At 43.6% G+C, this 27,683-nt stretch overlaps 1 protein-coding gene across 4 annotated transcripts in view; it reads right to left on the reverse strand.

Moving 5' to 3' along the window:
- The window catches only part of mef2aa (myocyte enhancer factor 2aa), a 185,979-nt gene that overhangs the window by 18,141 nt on the left and 140,155 nt on the right, over nucleotides 1-27,683 (reverse strand). For all 4 annotated transcript variants that reach the window (XM_084335430.1, XM_084335428.1, XM_084335431.1 and 1 more), the window contains 2 exons: nucleotides 24,899-25,121; nucleotides 4,931-5,115 (listed from right to left, as the gene is read on the reverse strand). In XM_084335430.1, the coding sequence (XP_084191556.1) occupies nucleotides 4,931-5,115; nucleotides 24,899-25,121 (408 nt within the window). The remainder of the gene's footprint in view (nucleotides 1-4,930; nucleotides 5,116-24,898; nucleotides 25,122-27,683) is intronic.

A 27,683-nucleotide genomic window follows, 5' to 3' on the forward strand; every position in this document is an offset into this window, starting at 1 on the left:
TTAGGGATGGGAAAGAGAAACAGAGGAAGGTGGAGAGGCCGAAGTTTTTATTTTTTATGGTTAATTTTGCTGTATTATTTTGTTGAATGTTTATGTGTATGTCAATTTGGAATATAATTAGGGAAGGGAGGGGGTTGAGCTGTGTTTTCTGTCCTGTATTTTTGTGTTGTTTATGTAAAAAAAAAGAAATACAATAAAAATATTGGGGGAAAAAAAGAAATTAGCACTAAGACTATGTTAGCACTACGACTACGTTAGTGCTATGGCTACAGTACATTAGTGCTGCAGCTACGTTAAGCTACGTTAACGCTGCGGCTCCGTAAGGCTACGTTAGTGGGATCACAGGGGTCAGTGTTTAGTTTTTAGGTGACTGGCCAGGTTCCTCGTGTTTCCTGAGTAATGTATCTCAAAACGGCAGTGTTTGAATGTGAAACGTTTTGAACCGTTGACCCGTATTTTCTCCCAAATCCCAAATATTTCCACACCGCAGATTTATTCCCGAGAGGGGAGTAAATATCCTCGACGCTAGCGCTGTTTGAACATAGGAATGGTGGTGTGGGAATAAACGGCGACACGGACGTGGTGTGGGAATAAACGGTGACACGGACGTGGTGTGGGAATAAACGGCGACACGGACGCGGTGTGGGAATAAAAACTGTGAAACGGACGTGGTGTGGGAATAAAAACTGTGACACGGACGTGGTGTGGGAATAAACAAATAAAGGCGTATCATAAAGACGGATGATACGGATTGGATCATTGATCGATACGTCGATCCGAATCGGTGAATCGTTAGACCCCTAACGGAACGTAAACCAAATGCGTCCACATTTTTATAGGATTCTATCACATTTTCATAACAATAGCACCCTGCGCCATTTTCATTGAGGTTTATTACAAATTAACGATGCTCTATGTTGTCCTTTATATGCCGATTATCATTAGAATCTTAAATTGTACCATATGTCCCCCTTTAGACAACATATGTAACGCTACCAGCGCACTTTTGGTAAGATAATTAGTTGACCATTCGCGGTCGCTATACCGAGGTTGCAGTATTAGTTTACCGCTGTTCAGATCACGTCGAAGAATATAGACACATCCCAGTGACCTGCGACCTGTGCTAACGCTCTTGGGAAATGCAGTGTTGTCGTTTTCAACATGTTCACCTTTTAATTTTAAACCAATGCTGCCATCTACTGACAACATAAAGTGTTGTCTAATCGTCACCTTGAGAGCCACTTCCGTATACTAGCGTCGCCCCAAACCCATTCTAGAGATTCCCACTTTTTACTGGGAGTGGGGCGTGGCCGTATTTGGTCCCAGACAATAAGAGTGACTGCAATTGGTCACTGTGACGTTACTTCCACAGTCATCATGGGCATAATGTCAACTGCCTGTTGGTGCATAGCAAAATAAAGGTAAGTACAGGGGACTAATTCACAAAGCAGGAGTGTCAACTTTACTGGAACGCCCTTCAATGCACAATGATCTTCTTCAAACCTTTGGAAAATGTTTAGCTTTGATTAATAACCATTTTGTAATTGCTTTGAGTCTTTTCTTGTTTCCTGTTTCTTATTTTATCTTGCAGATTACCTTTTTTATCTGTTTAATCTTTGTTATTCTTAACTCTGTATGTACACTCGACATGACTGTAAATGAGGGAAACCTCAGTTGCCTTTCGAGCTTAAAAAGGTTTGAAATGAAATGAAATGAAATGAAACAAATACTGTAAATACAGCTTTTCACAAGTCACGTATAGATGAATAACTAGGACACTTAGGCCTACTCATTTCCGGAGGGAAGGTTGAAAGAGTCGAGGAAGGTCAAGGAAGATAGTGCCGGCAGAGATGGTCACAGTCTTTCGAGCTCCCACTCAACATTGCGTTTTACAATGTTTTCTTATTCTTCTTATGTTTTCTTAGTACTTTTGTAAGTAATGTGACTGCTGCTATACTACTTATTGTTATTGATTGATTGAAAACTTTATTAACAGATTGCAGAATGCGTACAATACAGTACGGCTCAATACAAACAACTGCTAAGAGGATGCAGACAAGAAAAAGACTTTCGTCTTGTTTACATAAGGGTCCTCCATTTACAATTCATCAAGACATTTACCATTGTTGTATTCATTGTTGTTTCTTAATTGTGCACTGTTGAGTCTGAGCTTGAAACACAAAAATGCCATTACCTGCAATGCCCCTGTATTGTTGTGTATTTGACCTTGAAGCAAAGGAACAAAATAAATCTCTGCCCCGTTTCGACTCCCATGACATCGGATGGCATTATATCAGGACAATTTGTTCGAGTTTGTTTGCTGTATGTTAGGAATGGGTGTTACATGTAACTGTGCAGGTCTGGATGACTTCCTCTCAATCATTTTGCCCACATAATTAGCATCCAATTCACTTATTGCAGTGTAGCCATTTTGAGAATAAGAGAAGTCTGAGTGTGTGCTCCTCAGTTTTGGAACTATATGTTTTTTTTTGCCTTCCCATTGCAGCACAAATCCACTTCAAGGTCCTTGACCTGGCATTCTGTGCAACAAAGAGAAAGGCTTCCTCCGACCTCCGGCCAATGGTCTCTAACTACACACCCTCAAGACCCATACGCTCTGCATCTTCTGGCCGCTTGAGACCCACTCCTATTCTGGCTCCTGCAGGGTCGCTGAAACACAAGCAGGCTATTCTCTGTCCTGGCTCCATGCTGGTGGAAAGAACTTCCCACCACAGTCAGGACAGCTGAAACCTGCCCAATATTCTGCTGTTGACTAAAAACACACTTGAAAAAATAACTGAATTTATAAATAACCTCCTTACTGTCTTTACTACTAGGTATGTATTATACTGGTATGTCTATACAACTATATACTATGCCTATACTACTGCCTACTATACTACTTTGTCTATACAACTATACACTCAAAGTGAAGCACTCAAATTCAGCACTGCTAGACGAACAATCACTTCGATCACTTAGCCGCCAGAGGTGTACCCCTCCTGCTGACTAGTTTTGGATAAAAGCACCAGTTAAATGTAAATGTAAAAATATTTACACTTACAATGTAATAGTGTGCAATAGTGTAATAGGAATAATGTGATGAGATCTGCTTTCATTGGTCTATGTTTGCGCCGGCCTTACACATAAGTCCCGCCCAACGCGTAGGCTACTAGAGAGGAACTGTGTGGCTGCTGCATGGTAGAGATTTGCGCTCTACTGAGCACATCTATCTAGTTATAACATGGGCTAGCGGAGGATCACTGTGGTCATTAGTTCAAATTAAAAGTACTGTAACTAGCATCACAGACTAAGGCTGCACAAAATCACATTATACCGTGGACTTCGTATTGAGAATCAGCTTAACCTCTTGTGTTACTAACTATAGTCGGGCCACATCAACGTAGCTCCAATATTATAAACACGGCCTACGTGAGTCGGGATGCCTCACTGCGGGCACCGGGCTAGATTAACTCTATACAGTGATATGAACAATAGCCGCATAGTCCTTTGCACCTCTATTCTCTACTTCATGAAGTACGCAGCGCTGCTTGGCTTGAGGGGGACTGGAAGCCCGTCTTCAATCTTTCCCCATGCTGGGGGGACGCACTGTGCCCGGGCCAGGGCCGTCTTAATACCCACACTCAATCAATAGCACGGAAGGAAGACACGACAAGGGCGACAAGATATTATCTGGCTCACACTCTGGGCCCCTGATTAAGTCTTCATCCCCACTCTGTCACACTGTGATGTGATTAATTTAATACCATTATGGCCTAATGACAGGCTGTCTGCAGACCTGCCACCGGCAGCCTGCTCTGCCGCTCCTTGCCCATCTGGAAAGCTCTGACCGAGCGGAGCCTCATATCTACCATGTAATAGAAAGGAAATAATTCCACGTCGCTACCGTTTTTCTTCCTATACGGTGCTCCAGCCAAATCCCGCTCCGCCGCTTGCGATGCCGGCATGGTAACAACACTCTTGTTTACACCTCACTCCGGGCTATAGCGGGGGCTCAGCCCGAGAGCACCCATGGCAACACCAGGGATACTTAACAAACATAATCGTTTTCTTGGAGCGACTCCTGTTGCTGAGAGCACCGGCACATTTGTTGGCCCGTCTCACAGAAACAACCCCCCAGCCCACCACCCCACTCAGTGTTTCTGCATGGTGATTTATGGCCACGAGATTCCAGTGTAGCCTCAGGTGCTCAATGTGGTCAGAGCTCTCTGCACCTTAATTATTATAATTAGAGAAGGCCTCTCGTTTCAATATGAATAATTGAGTGAGTGTTGAGGCACCTGGGCCTGTGCGCAATCTGGAGGCCGCATTTGGGTTCTTGACTCCGTGCAAAACTTCACAGGGGCGATCAAAGAAGAATGTGGCGTGAAGAAAACACGACGCCTGCTGCCACTGTAAACACGTACCCGCCGCTAGGCACACAGATACACAGGGAGACCGTGTCCTCGTGTAGGCCTGTATGGGAAGGCCGCTCCCTTCGCGGTGAAAGCTAACCGTGATAACATCAGGAACTCAAAATACAGCAATACGTTCCTTGTTTTGCGCCACACGTAAGGAGAGATCCTGAGACCGACACGAAACTTTTCTCCGGGGGTGGGGTGGGGGGGGGGGACTCAGGCGCTCGTCTGGTAGTCGGAAGGTTCCCGGTTTGATTCCAGCTCCTCCCAGGCAGTGTGTCGAAGTGTCCTTGAGCTAGACACTTAACCCCTAACTGCTCCCGATGTGCAGGTCGGCCGTTGGTGTATGAATGTGTGAGTGAATGGGTGAATGTGAGTCGTACCCTTCCTGCTGACTTTGTCGTACAGAACTTTTAAGTTGCTTTGGATAAAAGCGTCAGCTAAATGACAAAATGTAAATGTAAATGTATTTACAGGTCCCTTGGCCCGGCGTACGTGATCCCTATACTCACCAGCGGGGGCATCATGCCTTTGGTGGACGGCGGGATGACGACCCGGAGGTCCGGCTTGCGGCCGCCCATCACCATGTTGCCACCCGGGGGTGGCGGAGACTTGTTGGGCATGACTTTGCCCAGGCCGTTGCCGCTGGGTGTGGCCAGGAGACCCGGTGACCCCCTGGGGTTGATGAAGCCGTTCCCTGCGGAGACAGAGAGAAAGAAACACATCGTCAGACTACGGACTGTGACGACAACAACGTTCTCTCCCCGGTCGTCAGCCCCTCCCGCCTCCACGCCGCCCAGGCTCACCACGGCACGCAGCGCTAAGCGTTTTCCAACCCTCTGGGAACTTTTAATAGACTTGGATAATTATCCCGCACATTTAGGAAAATAAAATGTCCATTTCGAAATTGATGAGCCTTTCATTTTCTTTTTACCGTGAATGATTACATCAAAGTTAATTCCTCGCGTCCTGTGGATGTGGAGCAATTCACTTAATAAATGTACTGTGACTGCTTTAAAGAAATAAGTGAAGCTATTACGGATGTTCCTTTTTTTAGCCCAGCCTTGTTATTACCACGCTGAACACAGAAACCGCACAGAACTTCACACCTTCCTGCGAAAGTGTGGGTTGTCATTTACATATTTCCTTTTTTTACAAGTCATAATCTAAAGGCTCTCTCGCTCACTCACACCACAACCACCCTGCCACGTTTGTCACATCTTGACATCATCAGATGATTTGCAAACAAAACCACCATCGAGTATGTCTGACTATTAACCACCTAAACTGCACAGCCTACAACGTATAACCTATGACGTATATCATGCCAGTTAGGGTACCTTGTGTATACTGCACCTGTGTATACTGTATATTACTTGTAGTATATATTCAGATTATTAGTGTTTATATTGCCCATATTTATTGTAACGTATAATATAACTGATAGGGCAAACAGACCCTCATCTGCCTTTGATTACAGTTTACTTGCTCATATTCTTATATTCCGAGTTAATTATATAGTTTACACCGTTTATTTGTATCTTTACTATGATTTTATTGCCTATATTTATGTCTTCTACTATTACCCTGCCCATACCTGTACCCCCCCCCCCCCCCCATGCTGCTATGACGCCTGAATCTCCCCATGGGGATCGATAAAGGAATGTCTTATCATATCAGACTTTTCTCACAAAGTTAGAAACTGCACCTCCGTAGCTGCTGCACGATGCCAGAGTAAGGAATCGGGTGGGAAGGATCACCACTGACCCAGACCTTCTGGGAAACTACTCTCCGGCAAACGGTCGGTAAAAAAGCAGCGCCATGGGCGGCCACCTCGACGGCATCTTCGCGAGGGCCGCCTGCAAGAGGAGACATTCCCACCTCAATCGGCGTCAAGCTGATTACAGTCTTGTGTTGAAGTCCTGTGTTTCTACACCGATTAGAAACTATTAGAAATTAGATTAACTATTAGATTAGAAAATCTATTTAATTGTGCCAGAATTGGCTAATGAGCTAGTTTTTATCTGTAGTCCGGGCCTACCAATCCACTGTTCACCTGCTAGCACATGGGTCACACTTGAGGCCTGTGGGCCAAATACAGACTCAATTCGCGTATCAATACATTTTCCTGCTGCCTCTCCTGGCCGCAATTCAACTGGCCTGTGGTACAAATCCAACGCGCCTCTGTCTCACTGCGCGGCGATACAAATGAACGACTCAACTTTTCACACAAACGCACAGAGCCGCAGAGCGCCACCTGCACCTGCATTGTGCTTTTAGTCGATAGCCTAACCCCGCTTTCTTAAATAATAATAATAATAATAATGCAGGACCTCTTTAGGGGTCTTTATTCGGCATGCAACGAACTGGACATGCAATGGGAGCGGCACACACACTGGGATACACACACACACATGCATTGTCTTTTTCTCAGTCGCCGATGCGTTTGAGTCTCTGCACTTAACCCCGCTTTCTTGGAGGAGGACCCAGAATTTAGGCCTCCAGTTGACCCATATGTTTCTATTTACCTGCTTTACTCATCCGTTTTCATTCGACTCGGGGCGCGGTATTATTCGGTTGCGTCCAACTTTATTTTATCAAGTGAATTATAGCTAATTCATCATACTTACTCCGAAATAAAAACAGTTGAAATGATTGGTTTTGCTCACGATAAGAGAAAGCTGCGGCAGAGAGTGATGCCAAGATAAGAGATATGAGAGATGTTTTGTGTGTGAGCGTGTGTAGTGCAGAACCAGGTTAACCTAGAAATGTTAATCTTACAAACTACTGTAGGTGAATAATTAACTATATAAATAAGTCTCCATACCCAACTTTTAAACAAATAGCCTTCCTTGTATTCATTGAGGCACGAGAATGACAACTACCATAGTGTTTTTATACCTGTATCACTGTACATATTAATATTACAACTCTGTACATACTGTACATCTGATTTGCACTATACTCAGTAGTAATCATTTATATATTTTATACCCAGTTTAATCTCCTGAACATTGTATAAATGTTTTGAGAGGCTGGTCAAGGATCACATTTGTGCCTCCCTCCCCAGCGATATGGACCCTATGCAATTTGCATACAGGCCAAACAGGTCCACTGACGATGCGGTCTCCCAAGTACTGCACAGCACCCTCTCTCACCTAGACTGAAAGACCCAGTGCCCCATCCGTAGCTAACAGTGTATATCACAGGACCTAGCATGTCTTACCATGCTTTTGAAAAACTCATGTACATATACCTATGTCTTTACTCTTATGACTTGTATTATTGCACAAATGTCACATTCTCATCCCTTGGATTCTTATTATTGTATTATTGTATTAATGTACTATGCACAATTGTTGCGGGCAAGACCCCCCGCATTTCACTGTATACTTGTATGCCGTGACAAATAAAACTCTTGACTTGACTTGACTATTACTATTGCACTTTACTGTTACATTTGCACTCTGGTTGGATGCCAAACTTATTTTTGTTGTACTGTACTTGTGCTGTATAAAGACAATACATTTTAATCTAATCAAATTTACAATAATTTACACAATAACTGGTATGCACAAAATTAATAGATACAACAAAAAGTCTCATGGCCAGTACAGAGAGACTCAGAAGGAGCTTCTATCTCCAGGCCATCAGGATGCTCAATGACAATGACACTATGTAACAACACATCATCTACACTCACTGCACACACATCCACATGTACACACATTCACTTTAAACAAACACTCACCTTACCACTCACTTTACTCCCTTTAGACACACACTTATCTATTATTAAAGAGATGTACACTACATTCATACCTAATTTGCACCCTACCCTAAGTTTTGTACCTCATCTCATTTCTGCATTGTACCTCACTGTTACTCATTTTACTCTGTATTGTATATTGTATATATGTATATTGACTGAACATTCCTTTACTTACTTTTTCCTCACTTCTTAATAACTTTATTTTTTACTTACTTTATTTTTTACTGTATGTAGCACACAAGTATTCTGTATTTTGTTGTGACAAATAATAAACAAACTTGAAAACTTGAACTTGCCCGCAAAATAATTAGTATTTTTCTTTTCAGGGGCCACTTTGGTAATTGACACCGCGGACAGAAACTTGAAAATACAGATGATAAAACGTGTTGAAACCTTGAAAAACGGTGGGAAGAAAATAATCAATGCTATCTAGTATTCAATCACCAGATCAGTGTCACACTTCAACAAGTGGCTGACTTCTCCATTGTGTTCCGTGTAATTTTAGTGAAACACAAGCCCGACTGCAGAACGTGCAGAACCCCTGCTCGAGAACATAATGGAACAATAACCCCCTCCGACTACAGATAAGGGCCTCGACAATACACAGTCAAATAAACAGTGGCGAGGGTTCACAATAGCATCTCGCAGCTGAATCAACAGTGTATGCGAGCTACTACTGCTCTCAGCGCTGGCACTTTGATCACAAACCGCTAGATACGGCGGCCGCTTGGAGAAAAACAACATTTACAGAATTAGCGCGAGTAAACGCTCAAGGCCCTAAAAATAGCAGATCTGTAGTAGACGTTCGATGTGAACGGTTTTAGTCTCCGTAGCAGATCTGTAGTAGACGTTTGATGTGAACAGGTTAGTCTCCGTAGCAGATCTGTAGTAGACGTTTGATGTGAACAGGTTAGTCTCCGTAGCAGATCTGTAGTAGACGTTTGATGTGAACAGGTTAGTCTCCGTAGCAGATCTGTAGTAGACGTTTGATGTGAACAGGTTAGTCTCCGTAGCAGATCTGTAGTAGACGTTCGATGTGAACAGGTTAGTCTCCGTAGCGGTCGGGACACGCCAGGTGTGGCCCCACCAGACGAGCGTGCGTTCTCTCTGTATACCAGAGAGACGAAACACTGTAACACGAAAGGAAATTCGATTTCACAAGCGGGCATCAGTGTCTCGGTGAGGCAGTATATGGGCAGGTACCAGGAAAGGGTGGGAGAGAGGAGAGGGGGGAGGCGGGGGAGGTGTCTCTCTCTCTCTCTAGATTTGACTGTAAAAGGTTCAGCAGCAGCAAAGAGAGAGCTTGCTGATTACAATCAGAGAGGCTATGATGTCATTGTGTGGATCGGGTCCAAACTGAAAAGAGAACTGGGGTGACGTTAACGCGGAGGCATGGGTTAGTAACGCAGGCCTCCCGGGGAGGAGAGAGCACACACCACCGCCCGGGCCTGGTTCTGCACTGACGCAACCACACGGCAGGCCCGCGCTGCAGCCAAACACTGTACATGGTTTAGCATTAAAACAATTGTAACAATCGTCTGAGCTGTATGTACATTTAGCCTTTTTTTGTAGCTTACGCTTTTATCCAAAGCGACAATAAGTCAGCAGGAAGGGTACAACTCTCAATGTTCGTCAAGCAGTGTTGGAACTTGGGTGCCACAGTTTTGAGTGCATAGTTGTAAAGACATAATAGTATAGCGGGTAGTAAGTATTTGGGAATGTCCCCCCCCCCCCCCCCCCCCCCCTGTATCCTCCCCTTCCTCCGACCCCCACCTGGTCGTCACTCCCCCTTTCCCTTTTCTCCCAGAAAGTGTAAAAGGCAAACTTGACCCTTTTCCCTGGCCAGCGAAAGTCAAGTCCTCTACTCAACTCCTAGCCTAAATAGTATTCGATTAGCTGTGTTTTAACAATACTTCTGTATCAACCATGAAGATTTGATCACACACGTGATTAACCTCTCCTGTTCCACCACACAAGCTTCCATCTGGAAGGCGCTATAGAGTTCCCCTAGCCCCCAAAAACATATTTAAGAAGTCTTTCATCCTGCATGCCATTGGTCTGATGAATTCTTAAGATTTTCATTTTAACCGTGGTACTGGTTAGGTATCTGAAGCTCTGTACGTGTTTTTGTTGTTTTTCTTTTGTCTACTGTATGTATTGGGCTGTTTTGGGTCAATGTCTTTTGTGTCTGTACTGTGTTGCCTTGTTGCTTGCAATCATGGTCAAGCCAAAGACAAATTTCTACGAAAGTGGACAAATATAAATATCTATCTATCTATCTATCTATCTATCTATCTATCTATCTATCTATCTATCTATCTATCTAATTACCTACATCATACTATAGTCTACCCATATACCCCACGATAGCTTGTACAATAGTGCTATATATGCCATATATATATACATTTATATTTACCACATAGTATATATATATCGATATCTGTCTGAATAAATACTGAATACCTACTTATACACCTGCATATAACCCATATAACTCTGTCTGTACATACCTGCATATACTGTAATCCTTTTTACCCATCTGTAGATACTATATCTATATCTGTACATCCCTTACCTACTTGTTACACTGCTGGCGAGTATGACTTGTTACTACCAGTGTCTTTATACCTGTATCACTGTACATATTAATACTACAAGTCTGTACATACATCTGATTAGCATTATTACTCAGTAGTACTAATTTATATATTTTATACCCAGTTTAATCAATAGTAATTAAGTTATTAATAGTTATTACTATTGCACTTTACTGTTACATTTTCACTCTGGTTGGATGCCAAACTTATTTCCGTTGTACTGTACAGTGCTGTATGATGCCAATACATTTTAATCTAATCTAGACATTTCCCATGGTGAAAATACCCACCATTTCATGAGACGTGGAAAAGAATCATTAGAAGAAACACGTGATTGAACAAATATTTTTACAACAAAGTAAGTTTTGAGCCAAGAGAACTCCCACGTGATCAAAGCAATGTTTTTTTTTAGCAGGGAGATTTCTGTGGTGTGTGTGTGTGTGTGTGTGTGTGTGTGTGTGTGTGTGTGTGTGTGTGTGTGTGTGTGTGTGTGTGTGTGTGTGTGTGTGTCTGTGTTTAGTTTTCTACCATCATTCTATATTCAGACATGTCTTAACAGATTGGCCGTGTCGTTAGATCCTCTCTGAATGAACGTCTACAAGGTTGTTTGGTTTCCATGTTTGGGTAAATAAATAGATTCATTGTCCTAAATAATTAACACAGTTTGGGAGCAGCATTACATAAGGGCTTGTTGTCTTTACAACTCCAACGTTCAGTTTCCATTTGAAGTCCAGGGAGGAATAACATGTTTACTAAACTGTGCTTTCACTACAAACACACACTGGAACACACTGGAATACACCATGAACACACTGGAATACACCAAGAACACACTGGAATACACCATGAACACACTGGAATACACCAAGAACACACTGGAATACACCAAGAACACACTGGAATACACCATGAACACACTGGAATACACCATGAACACACTGGAATACACCAAGAACACACTAGAATACACCATGAACACACTGGAATACACCATGAACACACTGGAATACACCAAGAACACACTAGAATACACCATGAACACACTGGAATACACCAAGAACACACTGGAATACACCAAGAACACACTGGAATACACCATGAACACACTGGAATACACCAAGAACACACTGGAATACACCATGAACACACTGGAATACACCATGAACACACTGGAATACACCATGAACACACTGGAATACACCATGAACACACTGGAATTGGAATACACCATGAACACACTGGAATACACCAAGAACACACTGGAATACACCATGAACACACTGGAATACACCATGAACACACTGGAATACACCATGAACACACTGGAATACACCATGAACACACTGGAATACACCATGAACACACTGGAATACACCATGAACACACTAGAATACACCAAGAACACACCGGAATACACCATGAACACACTGGAATACACCAAGAACACACTGGAATACACCAAGAACACACTGGAATACACCAAGAACACACCGGAATACACCATGAACACACCGGAATACACAAAGAACACACTGGAATACACAATGAACACACTGGAATACACCATGAACACACTGGAATACACCATGAACACACTGGAATACACCAAGAACACACTGGAATACACCATGAACACACTGGAATACACCATGAACACACTGGAATACACCAAGAACACACTGGAATACACCGGAAAACACTAGAATACACCAAAATCACACTAGAATATACCAACAACACACTGGAATACACCAAGAACACACTGGAATACACTAGAATACACCAAAATCACACTAGAATACACCAAGAACACACTGGAATACACCAAGAACATACTGGAATACACCATGAACACACTGGAATACACAAATAAAACACTGGAATACACCAAGAACACACTAGAATACACCAAAATCACACTAGAATACACCAAGAACACACTGGAATACACCATGAACACACTGGAATACACTAGAATACACCAAAATCACACTAGAATACACCACGGACACACTGGAATACACCAAGAACACACTAGAATACACCAAGAACACACTGGAATACACCATGAACATGCTGGAATACACCAAGAACACACTAGAATACACCAAGAACACACTAGAATACACCAATAACACACTGGAATACACCAAGAACACACTAGAATACACCAAGAACACACTGGAATACACCAAGAACACACTGGAATACACCAAGAACACACTAGAATACACCAATAACACACTGGAATACACCAAGAACACACTAGAATACACCAAGAACACACTGGAATACACTAGAATACACCAAGAACACACTGGAATACACTAGATTAGAACACACTGGAATACACTAGATTAGAACACACTGGAATACACCAGGAAGTTGGAACACACTGGAATACAGCAGGAACTAGTGTTGTCAAAAATATCGAAGTATCGATACATATAGATTTTTTTTTGGTATTGAAAGTATCGAAAGTATCGATACTTTTCAAGGTATCGTATCGAAGTCGAAATTCCAGTATCGTGACAACACTAGCAGGAACACACTGGAATACACCACGCAGCAAGTGATGCTAGTCTGTCAGTAGTCAAACATCCCTGGATCATCAGGTTCCATCAAGAAAGCGAATAAAAAGAGATTTGAAAAGAGGTTTGTGAAGCTCTAATAGCTATAATGGTTCTAATAACAGAGCCAATCGATGAGCCTGGACCGAAAACCTTGAGTCTGTCCAGTCTGGTAGTGTTGGCACATGAAATAGAAACTGTAGGATTAGGGAGACAAAGTAAGCAATTTGTTCAGAGAGAACAAGGAGGATGGCAGGGAGGGTCATGTTGCAGATTTTCATAAAAATGTGTGCTGACAAGAGGGATCCCCTCCCTCACACTCCTCCAGAAGGAGTGACGTGCCAGTTATTCCACTAACCTCCCGTATACTGCAACAAGTTCATGAAATCACAGAGTACATTCGACACCAGCTCGATGACGGTTTGGACCATGTATACCGTCATCACTATTACTGTATGATTAAACCCTGCCACTCACTGCTGCCACTCACTGCTGTTCACTACTACTACTATTATCGTTACTACTTGCACTTTGTTCTATGTTCTATTATTATTACTACCTATCCTACCTGTACCCCCCCCCCACTTGAAGGGGATTAATAAAGGAACACTTGACTTGGGGGGCGACAGTGGCTCAGGAGGTAGGGCAGTCGTCTGGTAATCAGACAGTTCCCGGATCGATTCCGGCTCCTCCCGGCTGCGTGTCAAAGTGTCCTTGAGCAATACGCTTAACCCCTAGTTGCGCCCGATGAGCAGGTTGGCATGGTTGCATGGTTGCTTCCTCCATCGGTGTGTGAATGTCTGAATGTGAGGCATAAGTGCTTTGGATAAAAGCACTGTATAAATGCAGTCAATTTACCGTCTACTTGAGCATTTGTTTCAAAGTCTAACGTTTCAGATGTAATGTAATGTTTAAAATAGAGTCAAATATACATTGTGGTTTCTTTTGTAGAGTACATATTTCATATAAAAGCACCCCCATTAAAACAGATCCACAATCAGTCGGCACGGGGTACATAAAACACAAGGACTTTTATTTTCCTCGAGTGGAGTTCCATTGAGATCACTGACAGAAAGCAGACCTACAGATGCTCCAGTAACACGATTGATAGGCGATGATGGTATACATTTCTGGCACACACACACATGCTTTGTAATTGCTTTTCAAGGGCCTGTAACTCTCCAGTATTAATGAAGGGAGCTGCACAGCTTGCAGGCACGTTGCATAACAGAAAGGACGATCTCTCTCTCTCAACTCTATCTCTCTATCCCCCCTCTCTCTCCTCTGTCCCTCTCTCAACTCTATCTCTCTCTCAACTCTCAACTCACTCGTTCTCTCTCTCTCTCAACTCTCTCAACTCTCTCTCTCTCTCAACTCTCAACTCACTCGTTCTCTCTCTCTCTCTCTCCCTCTCTCTCTCTCTCTCTCTCTCTCTCTCTCTCTCTCTCTCTCTCTCTCTCTCTCTCTCTCTCTCTCCTCTCTCTCTCTCTCTCTCTCTCTCTCTCATCCCCTCCCATTCTGTCAAGCTTTCATTTTTACTGCTCACCAAGGAAGGAAGATGTCTTGTTATTAGTGTGAGTGGCTCAGTAAAGATGAGCATTGTGTATCATTATAGAACCGGCCTACAGTGATACACGTTATGCGTCGTAATGTCTATCCTGTTCTCAATTGGTTTACTGATTGAGAGCAGAAAAATACTGTGTGTATCAGAGAGGTTGTTGCTGTTTTTTGTTTTGTTTTCATCATTATTTTAGGGTGGTGTAATGCGTTTAGAATCACTGTTGAGCCAGGGGCAAGACGAGAGTCAAACAGATGGCTAACATCAGACAGAACTGAAAACCGGAAAAGATCTCCCCAAGAATATTGAAACACGTGCCGTCTAGGCTACATCATGCTTGCAAGGCAGGCGATTTCAATCAGAATACAAAATAAAACGACCCACAATCACATCAAGTATTAATCACTAGTAACAGAGCCTTATGATCCACCGATATGTTAGAATTGAAGACGCGCTGCAGTGAGACACACATACAGAACAAACTTTTCTTCAATTTTGTCCGTCAAGGAACTGGCATTGAGCGTCTCCATCAACACTGCTGCTCCCTGGGCCTGAGCAGTGATCCGGAACACGTCCCAGGGGCATTCTCACTGCTTGTAAGCCTCCCTCTGAGATCATACCACCAGGGAGAGAGAGAAGAGAGAGAGAGAGAGAGAGAGAGAGAGAGAGAGAGAGAGAAGAGAGAGAGAGAGAGAGAGAGAGAGAGAGAGATAGAGAGAGAGAGAGAGAGAGAGAGAGAGAGAGAGAGAGAGAGAGAGAGAGAGAGAGAGAGAGAGAGAGAGAGGAGAGAGAGAGAGAGAGAGATAGAGAGAGAGAGATAGAGAGGGAGAGGGAGAGAGAGAGAGAGAAGAGAAGAGAGGAAGGGATGGAGGGGGAGAGATGGAGAGAGAGGGGAGCAAAGAGAGAGATTGAGAGAGGAATAGAGAGGGGGAGATAGAGGGGGGGAGAGCAAAGAAAGAGAGAGATTGATAGATAGAGTGGATATAGAGAGAAAGCGAGCGATGAGAGAGGGAGGGGGAGAGAGAGAGGGAGGGAGATAGAGAGAGGAGGAGAGAGATTGAGAGAGGAAGAGAGAGATAAAGAGAGAAGAGAGGAGAGAGAGGAAGAGAGATAGAGAATGGAAGGAGGATAGAGAGGGAGAGAGAAAGATAGAGAGGGAGGGGGAGATAAAGGAGAGAGATAGAGATATAGAGGGGGAGGGAGGGGAGAGAGAGAGGGATAGGAGAGAGAAGGGGGGCGAGAGAGGGGGGCAAGAGAGGGGGGGGTGAGAGAGAGAGAGCGAGAGAGAGATTGAGCAGAAGAAAGATAGGATAGAGGGATAGAGAGAGAAGGGGGAGAGAGAGGGGGGTCAAGAGAGAGAGAGCGAGAGAGAGATTGAGAGGAAGAGAGAGAGGAAAGAGAGAGAGACAGGGAGGGGGGGAGAGGGAGAGCGAGAGAGGAGAGAAAGAAAGAGAGATAGAGAGGGAGGGGGGAGAGAGAGAGGGGTAGAGAGAGAGATGGGGGGGCGAGATAGATTGAGAGGAAGAGAGAGGAGAGAGGGATAGAGAGAGAAAAGGGGAGAGAGAGAGGGGGGGCGAGAGAGAGATTGAGAGGAAGAGATATAGAAGAGAGAGAGGAAAGAGAGAGAGAAAAAAGGAGGGGGAGAGAGAGCGAAGGAGGAGAGAGAGAGAGAGAGAGAGCGAGAGAGAGAAAGAGATAGAGAGAGGGAAAGAGAGAGAGAGCAAGAGAGAGAGAAAGAGATAGAGAGAGCAAGAGAGAGGGAAAGAGAGAGAGAGAGAGCGAGAGACAGCACAGCATTCCATCTGGGCACTCTGGAAGATTTCTCTTCTGCCCATAGCTGCTGCTTGTGAAAAATCGGAGCTATGTCAGGAATGGTCATCTGACAGGGAGGCTGGAGCGCCTTCCCTGTAGTCTGTACTGCTGCCGCTCCACCACCAACCACACTGTTGGTACAAACAACAGCTGCAGCCTCCTCTCACTGTGCCAAATGCTGACAGCCCCCTGGCAGAGGATTCTAACCCCCCCCCAAGCCCCAACGCCACACCCCAAAGTCGCCACTTAACCAGGGTTCAGAGTGCTGTGCATAAACCGAGGCACACTTCAATGGCCTCCATAATGCCTCATCAAACATCTACTCGTAATCCAATATCGGGGCTAAATGTGTCTTAGTGATCTTCTATAGCCTATAAGTGACACTATGTCAGGAGGAGGGGGGGGGGGGGGGGGTACTGAACGTAGTGCTGTGTGATGACGGAATGATGTGTCTCTTTTCCTGAGACCGTGCAGGACGCGGCAGGGCTGCGAGAGACGAGGAATGGGTTAAAGTCCACATGCCTCCGCCTCTCTCGCATAGCGGCCAATGCACAAATGTGCTGTCCGGCCGTTGTGTGCCGAGGACTTAAGGGGGGATGAATAAGGGGGGTTATGCTGGTCGAGGTGTCTTGCGGACCCTTCTCCCGGCCTTATAAGGAAGGGCCTCCGGGGGTACCGGGGGAAACAGATGCACCTGTCAATAGAGGGAAGGAAGCAGGAGGAGGAGGAGGAGGAGGAGGAGGAGGAGGAGGAGGAGGAGGAGGAGGAGGAGGAACGGCTGGATGGAGGTGACGACCTTAGAGGAAGCCCTGTGTTTACTTACCTGTCAGAGCCGACTGGACGACTGATTGTCAGGCCTGGTTAACCGATCAAGCACAAACATGTCCACGCCATGAGACCGTAGCCGTGAGAGCCGGTTCCCCATCTCCGAGACATCCGAGTATCACACGTTTCCTTAACGTCCACATGCATGGGAGTAAAGCGTGTTTATTCCCCGTAGAAACGGGGCCGAGCCACAGCCAATCGAGCGGCTGCGAGAGCGGCCTTGGACCAGAGTCACAGACACGTGACGGTAGCGCTGGCTAGCGAGCCAAGCAGGGGGCCTGTCGGCCAGAGCTACAGACAGCTAATGAGTCGCCCCTGGAGGACCTGCCCGCTGGGCTGGTGCCCGCGCCGATTGGCACAGAGGGGTCCAGCGCGGTATCCAGCGCAGCGCCTAATGAGATGCACAGAATGATATGATTAACCATCTGCATCCTTCCTGCCGCCTCGGAGAGCAGCGATGGAGATGCCAGAGCGCACGTGAAAACAGCATGCGGATCTAACTCGTGGCGGGCCGACAGGGAGACGGTGTTCTCTCGACGATGTGCTTTTGGGAGACGGCAGGCCGCGTGGAACGTATGATAAAAGGGAAGAACCGGATATACAGCGTTCCACAAGGAACCGTAGCCGACAAGGTATTCATTATCTTCAACTCTATGGACTGGCTTAAGATCAATAAATGATCACAATGAATTATTACTGAACGTAAAAGAAAAAAATACATATTCTCTACTATTTGGCCCAAATACAAAAATCGGAAATACCCATGATATTCAAATTCATATTGACTTAATACCCGTTCTCTGAAATTATTGATGATAAACTGACATGGAGACCTCACAGAAGTATAGAATCATTTAAGATAGCAAAGACATAATATTAGATTCTAATATTATTAGAATTACTGGCAAAAGTAGACCTCTTATAAATAACCACCTGTGTTATTTTATAACATTCCATGTCCTATCCATTCAGCTACTGTAACATTGCTTGAGCTAGTGCTCACAAGACAAAACAAAAACAATGCATGATTACCCATGCAGGCTATATCTCAAAATATTTTCAAAAGTAAGTTAAAAACTGACCTTAGCCTTTTAATACTCTGCTGCTTGGACTCATTGCATCCAGACTGATAACTATTTGATTGCACTGCACTATTGCACTGGTCTTATTCAGTATATTTTTATACTCATTCTATGTCTGCACTTTATACAGTGCTTTTATTTTGCATGAGTCCCAATACAAGTGGGGCCCCAGACCCTGGAGGTGGGTGGGACCTGTGCAGGAACCATTTTAACACAGACATCTTATTACAATCCTTTTTATAGATTTTAATGATGGAAATCTATTACACATTTTCAGGGAGGTTTTAATGTCAATTATCTGCTCATTTTATGCCTGTCTATAATTGTGCCAACTTTATGCTCATTTCATGCCTATGTCCATTTTGTGTCTATATCACTGCTGTGAAGCACTTTGGATAAATAAAGTGTATTATTATTATTATTATTATTATTATTATTATTATTATTATTATTATTATTATTATTATTATTATTATTATTATTATTATTATTATTATTATTATTATTATTATTATTATAATAGAGATCATTCAACTCCTCTCTTTAACCTAGTTGGAATTCTAAGTATTTACCAGATGAACTCTCTACAAATTGCCCAATTTGTTCATGGTCCCCTTAGTGATACGTTACCCTCCTTTTTTGTGGCTGTACTTTAGTCCATCTTCCAATTACAATAACTACTCGACTAGGAACCGTCATCAACCTCTTCCACCTCTAGTTTAGGTTACTGTATAGAGGCCCTGTCATTTGGAACATGCTACCTTCCAATATGACCACCCTATCCCAACAGACCTTCAAAAAGAATAGAAAAGCTGTTTATTGTCATCTACCTTGGAACAGTCAATCCCCTTGTATGCTGTTTTAAACCCCTCCTTCTCAGGCCGTCCTCTTCATTCCTGTCATATAGGTTGTTATCTGTTATACATTTTACATTTAGTCATTTAGCTGACGCTTTTATCCAAAGTGACTTACTGTAGAAGTTGTGTACAACAAGTCAGCAGGAAGGGTAAAACTCTGGCAGTATTGCATGCATAGTAGTATAGACATATTAGCATAGTAGATAGTAATACAGAGTTCAAGATACAAGATACAAGATACAAGAGTTTTATTTGTCACGGCATACAAGTATACAATGAAATGCGGGGGGTCTTGCCCGCAACGATGTGCATAATTACAATAGTAATATATAATAAGAATCCAATAGAACGACATTGTGCAATAACAAGTAACAAAGTAGGGCATATCGGTATCTGTACATGAGTTATTTACAGAGCATGGTAGGACATGCTAGGTCCTGTGGTAGTGCAATACACTGTTAGCTACGGATGAGGCACTGGGTCTTTATGTACACTGCTATACAATGCTATATTTTACAATCTCAAGCTATACTATACTATTCTTAAAGTGACCTTTCCTTCTGTAAAGTGACCATAAGTGTGAGCGTGTGCAGAATGAGTGTGTGTGTGCTCATGTTAAAGTGGCTGCTAGTGTGTGAGCGTGTACAGTGTGTGTGTTGTGTGTGTGCTCATGTGTGCTTGTGTGTGGAGAGTTCAGTGTTCAAGGCTCTGATGGCCTGGGGGAAGAAGCTGAGCCGAAGTCTCTCTGTCGTAGTTACTGGTGTTCGCAGGCGTTTGCCTGACCGCAGCAGCATGAACAGGCTGTTGTTGGGGGTGGTGAGGGTCTTTCATTATCCTGCAGGCTCTGGATTTGCACCTCTTGTTGTATAGGACCTGCAGGGTTGGTAGTGCAATACCCGTGGTACGCTCGGCTGAGCGCACCACTCTCTGTAGGGCCTTCTTGTCCTGTGCCGTGCTGTTTCCATACCAGGCAGTGATGTTTCCAGTCAAGATGCTCTCTACAGCTCCGGAGTAGAAGGACTGGAGTATCTTCCCAGATACTTTGAACTTCCTTAACTGTCTCAGGTGGTAGAGGAGCTGCTTCGCCTTTTTTACGACTGAGTCTATGTGTGTTGTCCATGTCAGGTCCTCTGAGATGTGGACCCCAGGTACTTGAAGCTGCTCACCCTGTCCACGGTAGCCCCGTTTATCCTCAGTGGTGTGTGTGTGTCTCCTGCTGTCTCCTCCTAAAATCCACGATCAGTTCCTTGGTTTTACCAATGTTCAGGAGCAGGCTGTTGTCCTGGCACCAGCGTTCCAGTACCTCAACCTCCTCCCGGTAGGCCTTCTCGTCGTTGTCAGAGATCAGCCCCACCACCACTGTGTCGTCCGCAAACTTCACTATGGAGTTGGAGCTGAACTTGGCCACACAGTCATGTGTGTATAGTGAGTACAGCAGGGGGCTCAGAACACAGCCCTGGGGGGACCCGATGCTCAGGGTGATGGTGTTGGAGGTCTGGCCCCCCACCCTGACCGCCTGGGGCCTTTCGCTCAGAAAGTCCAGTATCCAGGCGCTCAGAGCGGAGCTCAGACCCAGCTCGATCAGCTTGTCCACCAGTCTGGTGGGGACTATGGTGTTGAACGCTGAGCTGTAGTCAATGAACAACAGTCTCACATAGCCCCCCTTCTGGCGGTCTAGGTGAGAGATGGTGCTGTGCAGTACTTGGGAGACCGCATCATCAGTGGACCTGTTTGGCCTGAATGCAAATTGCATAGGGTCCATATCACTGGGGAGGGAGGCACAAATGTGATCCTTGACCAGCCTCTCGAAACATTTCATGGCCACAGAGGTGAGTGCCACCGGTCTGTAGTCATTGAGACCTGTTGGGGAGGGTTTCTTTGGTACCGGGATAATGGTAGACATCTTGAAGCAGGCAGGGACCACTGACTCCGCCAGGGATCGATTAAATATGGTGGTGAACACAGGGGCTAGCTGGTTAGCACAGGACGTAAGTATGCGTCCTGTTATTCCATCTGGGCCAGCAGCTTTTCTGGTGTTCACCTGCATAAATGCTCTTCTCACACTGTGTACCGACAATGAGAGAGCGTCCCCGCCCCCCCCGCGGATGCCCCTCCACAACAGCCGGCGCGCCAGTGACGTCACTAGCCGTTGAGCTAGCGGCGCCACTGTCTGCACCAAACCGAGCGTAGAAAGAGTTGAGTTTGTCCGCGAGAGAGGCGTCGTCGCTCCCCATTGAGGGGGCGCTGACTTTGTAGTCAGTTATCGTCCTCAGTCCCCGCCATAAGCCCCTTGTGTCATTCTGTGCCATTTGTGCCTCCATTTTGTCAGCATACGTCCGTTTTGCAAGTTTAACAGCCTTGCGCAAAGTATAGACTGAAGCCTTGTACTCTTCCATGTTAATTATATTGTTTACAGTGCTTATTATATAATTGTATTGCCTATATTTATGTCTTTCTACTATTACCCTGGCCATACCTGTACCCCCCCTCCCCCCTCCCCCCTTCCCCATGCTGCTATACCTTCATGGCATACGTTGGCCGCCCTAAAGTAAATTTTTGGATTTGACTGAAATTCACGTTATTTGATCTGAGGGATAACATTTATTTAAATGCCTAGTCCTGATAAGATCAGATCAGATAAGATAAGATAAGATAAGATATTCCTTTATTGATCCCCTTGGGGAAATTCGGGCGTCATAGCAGCATGGGCGAGGGGGGAGGGGAGATGAATGTATGGGCAGGGTAATAGTAGAAGACACAAATATAGGCAGTGAAATAGTACAATCAATCAATCAATCAATCAAATTTATTTATATAGCACGTTTAAACATGACGCTTGTCAAACAAAGTGCTTCACATAGCTAAGCTAAGAACAAAGAAAAGTATAAAATAAACAGAAAAAATAAACAATCAACGGATAGACCAAAGAAAAACAGAACAACACGTCAACAAGTAAGGCAAGAGTCAAAGTGAGTCAGGGAAGGCCAGGCGATATAGGTGGGTTTTGAGTTTTGATTTAAAAGACTCGATGGAGGGGGCAGATTTAATGGACATGGGGATGCTGTTCCAGAGGTCAGGGGCTGCGACCGCAAAAACACATCCCCCCTAGACTTGAAGTTAGACCTACGGGTGGTTAGGAGACCCTTATCAGCCGATCTGAGGGCCCTGGCGTTGGTATAGGGGGTGAGGAGGTCTGCTAGGTAAGCAGCCGGCCTTACCATTTAGGGCTTTGTAAACCAATAAAAGGACCTTGACGTCTATTCTAAAGCGCACCGGGAGCCAGTGGAGGGAGGCAAGTACAGGGGTGATGTAAGCTCTCTTCCGGGTACCTGTGAGCAGTCTAGCGGCAGCGTTTTGGGGGAGTTGTAGACAGGCTATGGTGGATTTAGCCCCAGGTACAGGGAGTTACAGTAGTCTAAGCGTGAGGATATGAAGCCGTGAATTACTCTTTCCAGGTCTGAGGGGGAGAGAATGGCCTTGATCCTGGCTATGGTACAGATAAAAATAAGCAGTGTAAACTATATAATTAACTCTGAATATAGAATACGAGCAAGTAAACAGTGTAATCAAAGGTGCATATGAGGGTCTGTATGCCCTATCAGTATTATACGTTACAATAAATATGGGCAATAAAACACTTAGAATCTGAATATATATATTCTTTTGAGTAAGTAAAGTAAACAGTATGCACAGGTGCAGTATACACAAGATACCCTAACTGGCACGATATGTGTCATACGTTATTCAATGTTACAAGCTCACTATCTGGTAGATCAGCAATCAAGCTCATTAAAACAGTTCAGTGAGCTAGCGAGACAAACAGGCTAACGCAAAGCACCACTGAGATGGATGAGCGTTTTTTAGCTAACGTTAGCTTATATATTTGAGTAGCCTAAGCCTGCTTACTTGAAGCTGAAGTGGCCCCTTGATTCTCTATGATGTGGCCAGGGAATCACATAATCCACGTTCAACTTCATCCGAGTTGATGGGAATTCAGTAGGATTTATCTCTGCTGCTTTGCTTTCTGGCTTGTCCATCTCTTTACACTGATTTAGCACCAGCTTGTTCTCCTCATTAGCCTACTCATCATGCATTTTCATTTTGTAACAAATGCTATTTAAACTAAGTCCAATACTTACAATAACAAAATATACTTAAGTAAAATAAAATGAAAACTACTCAAAAAAGTACAATTACACAAAAGAAGCTACTCAATTACAGTAACAAGTGAATGTAATTGGCTACTTTCCACCTTTGTACTAGTCATTTATTTTTGTACATGTCTTATTATATATGCAAATAAACTGAATGGAACTGATCGATTATCTTAGCCTCACTCACTTTGTGCAACCAATCGAGTCGATGGTTTTAAGGGATGCAGTTACTGTAAGTCATATGGATCATATGAAGAATGAAGAATTATAATATAATACAAGTCAACTCACTCCATGAGGATATGATTCAACACACCCAATGCACCTCTTGAAACCAGTGTTGAACCAAAAGAAGATTACTTCATCAAACCTGGTCGAACAGGATGTCACACCTTTCTGCATGGTTCCTAAGCATAATGAAGCCTCTATATGTCTCGATCCTGCAGAATTCCCCTCGACTGGCCTCTGACCACCCACACAAAGACTGGTGTGTAGACTGACATCATGTCACATTTCAGAGAAGCAAGTGCGATGCTGAGAACCCCACTAGGTGTGAAGCATGATAGTCACTTGCTTGGAGGTGCTAACCTGACCTCAGGGTCCTCCGGTACACATCCCACACCTCATCCGTTCCATTCACTCAAGCTGTGCCTGTTACAATTATGTTATGGATCTAAACTCTAAAGAGAGACGTCTGAAATCATCATATCAACAGGGATATGAATGGTCCTGAGTTTGTATTACTTTTTTATTTAATTTTAATTTTATTGGATTACTCTCATTGAGATCAAGGATATATTTTGCATGGGAGACCTGGCAAAGACAGAAGCATGAAACAGTTATTTACCCAGCAGGGTACTTTAAAGGCCCAATCAGTGAACCAAACGCAAACAAATGGATAGCCCCACCACCAATAATAAGAAAATGGAGACATGTTTTCAGTCACTAGTAGTTTGACTGAGCTCTTGATACAAGGACTAACAGGTAAATATGAGTTTTTAATTGTATTCTCAATTGTATTTTCTGTATCTTCATGTTTCCGTTGGTAATATTTATATAAATGATATAAATAATAGATCCATATTTGTATTCACAATGGGTTAAGAAAGTTCCAAATAGTTTTCCATCTACAGATACAATAATAAAAAAAAAGAGTGTACGTGAATATACCTCACATTGATTATGGTAAAAAAAAAAAAGAGCACGGATTGGGCCTTTAACCAATAACACATCAGGGTTGTGATACTGACCTGCACTGCCGGTGCTAGTTGGCCTCTGGGGACCTCCACTGGAGCCCACATGCCTGTGTAGGGAGGCCTGAGGGGGGGAGAGCATCCCGCTGTCACTCAGAGAGGCCGCGGCGGCTGCCAGCGCCTGGGCGCCCAAAGGCCCTCCTGACTGGTACATGGCATTGGGGTTTGAGACCGGCACTGCCACGTGCATGGGGAAGTTCTGCTGGGGCAAGGCTGTGGGCTACAGGAGGGAGACACACACACACATACGCACACACGCACAAGCGCACACGCACACAACACACATGCACACACACACCCACACGCACACGCACACACACACACACACACAATCAAAGGTCTGACACTGGATGTAGAGGTCCAGGGGGTTAGAGATAGTAAACACAGTCAAGAGGCGAGATCAGTCACCTTAGTACGGTTAAACAGAGTGTCCGCCTTGAGGGGAGATGGGCGGTTAGTGTCATAATATATTCAGGGCGTATGAACTAGCAGAGGCAGCGTAAGACAAGATGATGTTATGTTATTGACCACAATGTCAAAGGTCAATCTTAACAAATTGTTTCGGAATAATTCTTCTTGTTCTCGTCTTCATGTTTATAGCCAAGTATAATATAGCTTGTAACACTTATCATCAAGCATCTATGGAATATCATTACGGTAAGTATCTATGGAATATCATTAAGCATCTATGGAATATCATTAAGGATCTATGGAATATCATTAAGCATCTATGGAATACCATTAAGCATCTATGGAATATCATTAAGTATCTATGGAATATCATTAAGCATCTATGGAATATCATTAAGCATCTATGGAATACCATTAAGCATCTATGGAATATCATTAAGCATCTATGGAATACCATTAAGCATCTATGGAATATCATTAAGTATCTATGGAATATCATTAAGCATCTATGGAATATCATTAAGCATCTATGGGACATCATTAAGTATATATGGAATATCATCAAGTATCTATGGAATATCATCAAGTATCTATGGAATATCATTAACTATCTATGGAAATATATATATGTTTTACTGTAGCTGACAAAAATAAATAAACAAACAAATAATTAAACACAAAGTTTAAAAGTAATTAAATAAACACACAGACATGCATATTCAAGGTGATCACTTTTGCATTGCAATAGTCAGCACTACAAATTAACATCCTCCTTTTGTGAATACAATATGTTATGCGTCTCCTTGCATAGTAATATTGCGGAGCACGGCGCTGTGAGAATTGTGACTCAGTTGATACCGCAGCGTATTCCATCGATACTGTGGCTAAGAAGTGCTGACTATACAAAGCTTGAGTGAGAGGTGGCCGGTGACAGGAGTCCTGTGAGGCAGTTAGTGACATCATTAGTTTGTTAATGGCAAACAGTGGAGCTCTTCATGTCAGAAATGAAAGAGAGAAAAAAACAAAAAAACTATGAAGACGCACTAAGTAAGCTTTTCCAATCACTTGGAGAGAGGACTGTGTAGTCTCAACCGCTAAATTACTACTTACCCATCATATCTGTAGATACTATACTGTATCTATATCTGTACATATCCCTTACCTACTCTTACTAGTTACGCTACTGGCCAGTATGACTTACTACCATAGTGTCTTTATACCTGTATCACTGTACATATTAATACTACAACTCTGGACATACATCTGATTAGCACTATACTCATTTATATATTTTATACCCAGTTTAATCACCTGTACATTGTATATTACTATTGCACTTTACTGTTACATTTGGTTGGATGTCAAACTTATTTTCGTTGTACTGTACTTGTACTGTATAATGACAATACATTTGAATCTAATCTAATCTACTATCTTATTCCATGTCGTAGTACAGTGTTGAGTCTGCACAGTCCTCCTTGCCAGTGATTGAAAATCTTAGTTAGTGCCTCTGTAAAAAGCTATATGTATAATCCAAAAATATCCACCCCTGATAAGATCACAAAAAGGTTTGTGGTATTTTAGAGGATGAAAACCGTATTTGATGTAGGAGATATATATATATATATATACTGATAGTCAAGAGCACTACCGCGGTCTGGAAAACCATGTACCGACGAATTGCTCAGGATGTAACAGGAAGCAAAAGACATATTGTAGAATACAGCATGGGGAGAGATCAGACAAAGCCTGAGGGGGGAGTAGAGGAGGGGGTAGAGGAGGGGAAAAAACCTTTCCTACATCACATTATCTAGGGACTGCAAACATTTAAATTTATTAATTTTTTTTTAAATCTGCTTTGTGGTGAAAAAAAGCAGATTTAAAAAATAATACATAACAATGGCCAAAGAGCAAAACCTCCTATCTGAAAAATGTACGTGTTGTTTTCTTGCAGAATGCAATTTTCATGCAGATGAAAATTATGCAGATAGAAGGTTTTGCTCTTCGGCCATCGATAAGACACATAATTGCCAAAGCTGCCGAACCAATTAGGGAAGGGGGGGGGGGGGGGGGGGGGGGCTTGGTGTGATAAATGACATATTTAGCATAATAGACTATTCGAAAATTGCATTGAATTCAGCCGTTGACGTTTGATTCACAATCACATATTCGGCACTTTGAACAGTCACACTTCTCGTCACAATGTGATCTTATCAGGGGGGTGTGCGTCCAAATTTGACGGACAAAAAAAACTAAAGGAACAAAATAAACACCTGATGAACTGAGGACAAAAGGTTACGCTGGAGTCGTTATTTACTGAGAGTAGTCGACAGGGTGGCATTATTATTTTTTTATGAAAAAAGGGGGAGGT

This window comes from Notolepis coatsorum (genome assembly GCF_963971535.1).
Source record: "Notolepis coatsorum genome assembly, chromosome: 18".
Lineage (NCBI taxonomy): Eukaryota > Metazoa > Chordata > Actinopteri > Aulopiformes > Paralepididae > Notolepis > Notolepis coatsorum.